The 8,522-nt window shown below is 42.8% G+C and overlaps 1 protein-coding gene across 1 annotated transcript in view; it reads right to left on the reverse strand.

Annotated features, from left to right (window-relative positions):
- Positions 1-527: 527 nt before the first annotated feature.
- The window catches only part of LOC311228404 (uncharacterized protein), a gene marked incomplete at both ends in the record, with an annotated part of 70,071 nt that continues 62,076 nt past the window's right edge, over positions 528-8,522 (reverse strand). Inside the window, 2 exons of the mRNA XM_084314312.1 lie at positions 528-649; positions 1,519-1,531. Coding sequence (XP_084170438.1) covers positions 528-649; positions 1,519-1,531 — 135 coding nt within the window. The remainder of the gene's footprint in view (positions 650-1,518; positions 1,532-8,522) is intronic.

Genomic DNA, 8,522 nt, shown 5'->3' on the forward strand with positions numbered 1-8,522 from the left:
GGGGTGCCACTGTGCCCGACGGAGCAGTGACGGTCCACAGTGTTAATTATACTGGAGTCAAGATTAAAGATTCAAGAGGTTTATGTGTCACATACACACCAGGGCATACGGTGAAATGCAGGTGGTCATGCCCGCTTTGATTGCGCAATAATACTAATAATAAGATAGACATAAAAAAAAAACAGGTAATAAAAAGACATAAGATGGGCATGATAAAATAGACATGCTAAGTCCTGAGATAGTGCACTGCAATGTTAGCTACGGATTAAGGCACTGGGTCCTATGTACACTACTACTATACAATATACAGTTTTTACTCTATATCCTTATGATATACTTGCTATTTCTAAACTATACTATACAAGAACCACATTGGTTCTTTCCTTAAAGTGACCTTTATTTTCCTCATTCCTTTAAAGTGTCCTTTTTTATTTTGTTTAAAGTGACCGTTTGTGTGTGAGCGATTGCAGCATGTGTGTTGTGTGTGTGTGTGTGTGTGTGTGTGTGTGTGTGTGTGTGTGCGGGAGTCACGGGAGAATAATGAGATCAGGTAGGTTGAAGTCACCCATTAGCACCAGGCGGGTGCCGTCGTCTGGGACAGAGCTTAAAAGCATGTCCAGCTTGTCTAGAAAGTGGTGTTGGAGGGGACCTGGAGGGCGATAGAAAATAACAACAGTGAGGTTTAATGGACTAGAGAGGATTCAATTTACATTTACATTTAGTCATTTAGCTGAACGCTTTTATCCAAAGCGACTTACAAGTTCTGTACGACAAGTCATCAGGAAGGGCACAACTCTATCAGCTGAGTAACAATGTTCATCAAAGTGTTGAGTGCTACAGTGTAGGTTAGTATATTAGGACAAGTGCATGCCAGTAAGGTTAGTTAGGGTTAGATTATTATTATTATTATTATTTTTTTCAGATAATGGTTGAAGAAGTGCGTCTTTATAGATTGGACGGGTTTCGGCTGTCCTAACTGTGGTGGGAAGTTCGTTCAACCGTTGTGGGCTGAGAAAAGGCGGCTTCTCCTTGATGACCCTCCCGGAGCTCGGATAGGAGTGGGTCTGAGACGGCCAGAAGATGCGGAGCGGAGGGGTCTTGAGGCTGTGTAGTTAGAGACCATTGACCGGAGGTAGGCGGGAGCCGTTCCCTTTGCCGCACGGTATGCCGCAATTCTAGTGCAATTCTAGAGAGGAGAGGCTGAGAGCAGGTAGATATTATGCTGGTAGTCCAGGAGGGAGAGGTCACAAGGCCATTGCCTCCACCATGTTTGGAGGGTTGCGGTGTGTGAGAGAAGGTGTATGAGGTAGATAAGGCTGCAGGTGCGGTGGGTTTTATCTGGTGTTATCCAGGTCTCTGTTGGATCCAAGAGTTGGAGGTGTTTGCTGTGAGTGTAGGGAGTTATGAAGTCTGCTTTCTTCACGGCTGATTGGTAGTTCCATAAGCCCCCGCATTATGAAGACAGGTATATTCGTGGCCATGGACGGTGGACAAAGGTTGGCAAAGTGGCTTCCAAACTGGCGTGGATGACCTGAAGGAGGATACAAGATACAAGATACAAGAGATACAAGAGTTTTATTTGTCACGGCATACAGGTATACAGTGAAATGCGGGGGGTCTCGCCCGCAACGATGTGCATAATACAAGTAATAATATAACATAAGAGTCCAACCAATAGAGCGACATATTGGTGCAATAACAAGTAAACAAAGTAGGCATATCGGTATCTGTACATTCTTAAAGTGATCTTTCCTTCTGTAAAGTGTCCGTAGTGTGAGCGTGTGCAGCATGAGTGTGTGTGTGCTCATGTTAAAGTGGCTGTGTGAGCGTGTACAGTGTGTGTGTTGTGTGTGTGCTCATGTGTGCTTGTGCGTGGAGAGTTCAGTGTTCAAGGCTCTGATGGCCTGTGGGAAGAAGCTGAGCCTAAGTCTCTCTGTCCTCGTTACTGGTGCTCGCAGGCGTTTGCCTGACCGCAGCAGCATGAACAGGCTGTTGTTGGGGTGGTGAGGGTCTTTCATTGCAGTAGGGAGAGGTAGAAATGGTAAACGGTGCATTTATATAGCAGCTTTTATCCAAAGCGCTTTACAATGTTGTTCCTCACATTCACGCATTCACTGACACATTTCACACACAGACGGCGGAGGCGACCATGCAAGGTGCCAACCTGCACATCGGGAGCAATTAGGGGTTAAGTGTCTTGCTCAAGGACACTTCGACATATTGCCGGGAAGAGCAGGAATCGAACCGGGAACCTTCAGACTCTACCACTCTACCTCCTGAGCCACTGTCACTCCACTGGTGCATGGTGAGAGGGATAGGGGTTAGTAGTAGGAGGAAAGGTATGGATCTACTGTCTGTAGGGGGATCTCTCATGTTACTAAGTAAGGATCTACTCAGCTGTCTGTAGGGTGATCTCTCAGGTTAATACGTAAGGATCTACTCAGCTGTCTGTAGGGTGATCTCTCATGTTACTAAGTAAGGATCTACTCAGCTGTCTGTAGGGTGATCTCTCAGGTTAATAAGTAAGGATCTACTCAGCTGTCTGTAGGGTGATCTCTCAGGTTAATAAAGATCTACTCAGCTGTCTGTAGGGTGATCTCTCAGGTTAATAAGTAAGGATCTACTCAGCTGTCTGTAGGGTGATCTCTCAGGTTAATAAGTAAGGATCTACTCAGCTGTCTGTAGGGTGATCTCTCAGGTTAATAAAGATCTACTCAGCTGTCTGTAGGGTGATCTCTCAGGTTAATAAGTAAGGATCTACTTAGCTGTCTGCAGGGTGATCTCTCAGGTTAATAAGTAAAGATCTACTTAGATCTCTCAGGTTACTAAGTAAAGATCTACTTAGATCTCTCAGGTTACTAAGTAAAGATCTACTTAGATCTCTCAGGTTAGGTCGTCCTTCCTCAGAGACTCCTCTTCGCTGCCGCTAATGCAGCATCACTTATATCCCTACAGTAGCTCCGATTACTAATGTCAGACACTTGTGGTTAACTGCTAGAATTTGGGGGAGGGGTTGAAAGGCAGCAGTCAAGGCCGCAGTGAAATACTATACTGCTCAAGGTAGCAGCAGTAATTTTTTATATACTGTAAATAACACTAATGGAATATTACTCACCAGCCACACCCAGGATTTCTCCCTAAATATTGATGGTTCCATTGTCACCCCCTCCACCCACGTCCGTAACCTTGGCATCATCCTGGACTCCACCCTTTCTTTCCTCCCCCATGTGAACCACATAACAAAAACGGCCTTCTACCACCTCCGGAACATTGCTCGTCTCCGCCCCTCCCTATCACTCTCCGCTGCTGAAACACTGGTTCATTTCATAAAGACTGGATTACTGTAACAGCATCCTCTACGGCTCACCAAACACTATCCTCAATAAACACCAATATGTCCAAAACTCTGCTGCCCGCATGCTCACCTCCACCCGTCGCTCTGATCACATCACCCCTGTCCTCCACGACCTCCATTGGCTTCCGATCAAATACAGGATACAATTTAAAATACTTCTCATCACATTTAAAGCCCTCAACAACCTTGCCCCTCCCTATCCTGTCCGACCTCCTCCACCGTCACATGCCCACCCGTCGCCTTAGGTCTGCTGATGCCAACCTCCTAACACCTCCCACGACCAAGCTCCGGACCTGGGGCGACAGGGCCTTTGCTGCTGCTGCCCCCTCCCTCTGTAATGCCCCCATATCCGTGATGCAAACACCCTGACATCTTTTAAATCAGCCCTCAAAACCCACCTTTTCAATCTTGCTTTTGACCTCTAATTCTGTCGGTTTTATTTTATTTTGTCATGTATTATTTTTGTTCTGTTTTTGTTTTGCCATAGTTTTGTCTCTCCTACCCATGTAAAGCGTCTTTGAGCACCTGGAAAAGCGCAATATAAAATAGATGTATTATTATTATTATTATTACTCACGTTTTAGCTGCTGGTAGGATGTGGACCTCGGTGGCCAGTTAAATACACAATGATTATGTACGACACAGACCAGCTGTTTTAGCCCAATTTAGCACAACAATGGCAGTACATTTGTTGTTTGCTTATAAAGCAATGAATGGTCTGGCCCCACCCTACCTCACCGAGATCTGGCACCCCTACACCCCATCACGGTCTCTGACACTACTATCACCGACATCTAAGAAGGGAGATCCCCCCTTGAATGGCCCTTCTAAGGTTTCTCTCCTCTACACTGCCTGTGGAGCATGTTTCCCTATTGTTAGGTTTTAGTGAGTTTTTCCTTACTTTCGCGTGGGGTATGTTTGGGAGAGCTGGCATTCTTTAATTTATTTGCATTTATCTTAAATTTTTTGGACCTTATGGTGTTCTTGTTCTGTTCTTGACTTATTGTTATGTTTTCTTCCTGACTTGTTTAAAGAAGACCTGTACGGCCCATGGGGACATTAACGTGTGTTGTCGGGCCTTATAAATAAATTTGATTTGATTTGATTTGAGGTCTGCTGGCCAGTCCCTCCTTGTTGTCCCTAAATCCAGGCTAAAAAACAGGGGGGACCGTGCGTTTGCCGTTATAGCCCCCAAACTCTGGAACGAGTTGCCCCCCCCCCCCCCCCCCCCCCCCCCCCCCCACATTAGGCTAGCCCAGGGGTCGGGAACCTATGGCTCGCGAGCCATATATGGCTCTTCTGGTGACAGCATATGGCTCCCAGAATTTTTTGTGTAAAAAAAAAAAGAAAAAAAACAAACAAACATTATTTTTTTTTAATACTTGTGATATTTCTTAATAATACTGTGTAATTTTAAAGTAAACAGAAATTAGTTTTGAAGATACAGCTAATAGTATCTGTAGCTGAAGATATAGCGAGCAGAACTGGCGAGGGAACACAAGTGTACAGAAATTAAAAATCTTCAACCTGAAGACCAGCTGATTCTTAAAACTTGGAACGAGCTTCCTGTGACATACCACACAATGCAGCGTGAGTATTGCCGTATTGACCATGTTTGGCTCTACATGTGCATGTGGGCAGTCATTCTCGCATATGAGGAACATTAAGACCAACCTACGCTCACGTTTAACTGATGGAAGCCTCAACGCCTGCATGAAGCTCAATCTCACCACGTATGAACCAGATTACAAGGCCATCAGCAAAACCATGCAGCACCAGAATTCGCATTAAAAGTAAGACATATTTAATTTATTATATGTTAAAAATACTATATGGCTCTCAATGAAATATATTTAGAAATATTTGGCTTTTATGGCTCTCCCAGTCAAAAAGGTTCCTGACCCCTGGGCTAGCCCCAACGCTCCCGATGTTTAAATCCCATCTAAAAACACATCTGTTCTCCCTAGCATTTACAAAAATGTACAGTCTGCTCCTGCCGTAATCTGTTTGTAGTTCTGTATTGTGATTATATGTGTTTTTTTACTGTATTGATTGATTGTGAAGCACTTTGGTCAACTTTGTTGTTTTTAAACGTGCTATATAAATAAAGTTGGATTGGATTGGATTGAGTACCAAAACCAGTCAACTTTCAGTTTCAGCCAACTATCAGATTTAAACCAGTTAAAATCACCCTAGTATACTGCTCAATGTAGTAGCAGTTTGATTTTCAAATACTGTAGATAGAACTGTAGATAGAACACTCACAATGGTAGCAACAATGTCTGTCTGTCTGTCTGTCTGTCTGTCTGTCTGTCTGTCTGTCTGTCTGTCTGTCTGTCTGTCTGTCTGTCTGTCTGTCTGTCTGTCTGTCTGTCTGTCTGTCTCTGTCTGTCTGTCTGTCTGTCTGTCTGTCTGTCTGTCTGTCTGTCCTGTCTGTCTGTCTGTCTGCCTGCCTGCCTGCCTGTCAGTCTGTCTGTCTGTCTGTCTGTCTGTCTGTCTGTCTGTCTGTCTGTCTGTCTGTCTGTCTGTCTGTCTGTCTGTCTGTCTGTCTGTCTGTCTGTCTGTCTGTCTGTCTGTCTGCCTGTCTGTCTGTCTGTCTGTATGTCTGTCTGTCTGTCTGTCTGCCTGCCTGCCTTCTAGTAATAGTGTGTAATAGTGTGATATTGTAGTAGTGTGTACTAGTGTAATAATGTAATAGTGTGTAATAATGAAATAGTGTGTTATAGTGTAATAGTGTGTGATAGTGTAATAGTGTGTGATAGTGAAATAGTGTGTGATAGTGTAATAGTGTGTGATAGTGTAATAGTGTGTGATAGTGTAATAGTGTGTGATAGTGTAATAGTGTGTGATGGTGTAACAATGTAACCGTGTGTAACCGTGTGTAATAGTGGGGTGATAGTATAATGGTGTAATCATTGAGGTTGCCCTCATTCCAATGATGACGAGCAAACTGAAATAAATGAGACATAATTAAAAGTGGTAAAAAGAATCGATCGATACACAGTGGTTAGTGATCATGGCTTTGAACGGTGCACAGTATTGATCATTAGAGTGTATTTCTTTATTTCAGATGTTGACGGAATGTTCCATTAGTCAGAGCAGCAACAAAAAAGACAGACCTTAACCCTTTCACTACACACTACCCAAGGGTTAACCCTTTCCCTGCGACAATGCAGAAGGTTAACCCTCTCACTGCCACACGACAAATGGTTAACCCTTTCACAACCACACAACAGACAGAAGGTTAACCCTTTCACTACCAGACTACAGATGGTTCATGAAGAAGGAAGGCCGACTTGAAGATGAACAGAGACACAGAGGAAGACCGGTCGGACCAGCCCTTGTATTTACCTGGCACATTGTGCAAATAATATCATTTTCAAAAAGCACAATAGATCAAAGTAAATGTCCTCGCTTATTAGATTTCCTCTCGCGAATATGGCATGATATTATCAGCGATATTGGACAGTTCCCCATGGAGCAATGTGGTGGCTTAGAATGAAAGTGGCCACTATACAGGGAAGAGGGATTGCTACTTTAATACATAATTCACATTTAATGCATAATTCATATCACTGGCATGCGGGAGAAAATGCTGAAGTGTGTGTGTGTGTGGGGGGGGGGGGGGGGGGGGGGTGGTACTGGGTTCAGTCCTTCTTGAGGGAAGGGTATACTAAAACAATTCGTTTTATGAATGAATAACAACATAATCAACTGTGACTTCTAATAAACAAACAACGGCTAATTAATTAAGTCATCAGGTGGATTTCTTTTGATTACAGTGAAATTAAGTTAGCAAATTACATTTCCCACCGTTCTGCTTATAATCGTTCACACGTGAACTCTGTTAGTCAAGTCAAGTGTTCCTTCATTAATAATAAAAAAAAAAAATAATACTAACCTTCGTACTGTCTTTTACTATTATGCACTGCTTCTAAGGAATCTACCTTGCCTATTTGATTTGATTTTATTACAGCATCCCCATTAGCTGGTGCCATGGCAACCAGCTAGTCTTCCTGGGGTCCACACAAAAAAACATACAAAAACAATTACTATTGCAAAACAGAATTATTAAAAGTCAGTACTCAACACACAATGCACAACGAAACTAACAATTAAGATGGCTAAAATTGGATGCCTATACTACTAGCTACTATAATAATATGGCTTATAAGAACGACTACCTACTATGCTAATATTATGTCTATACTAGGCTACTACCTTACTATGCTAATATGTCTCTATACTACTACCTACTATGCTAATATGGCTATACTACTAAATACTATGCTAATATGTCTATACTACTACCTACTATGCTAATATGTCTATACTACCACTACTACCTACTATGCTAATATGTCTATATTACTACCTACTATGCTACTATGTCTATACTAGTTTCAAGTTTCTTTATTAGTTGTCATACAGAAGTACAGAATACTTTTATACAAAATGCTTCTTTCTGTTACACTCCAGAGACTGTGCTAGACAAAAGGATAAGTATAAAATAAAATAAGTATAGCAAGTATAAAATAGAAGTCACGTATGTAGACACAAGTGTTCATGTACAATGTTCAATGCAGAGTAGAAGTAAACTGAGTTACCATAACAAAATACTATACAAATATACTAATTACAATATACTATATAGTGCAAAGCAGAAATGGGATGAGGTACAATTTAGGTACAATTTACAGTAAGGTGTACTGAGGTATGGGTTGTAGTGCAAATTCTTTGCCAATACATATAAAGTGTGTTTAGGTGTTCTAAAGTGTGTAGAGTGGGTGCTGCAGTGAGTTGTTTGTTTAAAGTGAGTGTGTGCGTGTGGATGTGTGTGCTGTGAGTGCATTGATGGTTGTTACATAGTGTTATTGTTCGTTGAGCAACCTGATGGCCTGAGGATAGAAGCTTCTTCGGAGTCTTTCTGTGCTTGCCATGAGACTCCGGTATCGCTTGCCTGACCGCAGCAGTTCAAAGAGGCAGTTGTTTGGGTGGCTGGAGTCTTTGATAATTCTCTTGGCCTTACCCCTGCACCGCTTGTTGTAAATGTTCTGGAGAGTGGGAAGCCCCCCTCCAATTGTGCGTTTGGCTGAACGGGCCACTCTCTGTAGTCTGCTGCGGTCTTGTGCGGTTGCTATTCCCAAGACCAGGAGGTGATATTGCC

The sequence above is a fragment of the Notolepis coatsorum genome, assembly GCF_963971535.1.
Source record: "Notolepis coatsorum genome assembly, chromosome: 5".
Lineage (NCBI taxonomy): Eukaryota > Metazoa > Chordata > Actinopteri > Aulopiformes > Paralepididae > Notolepis > Notolepis coatsorum.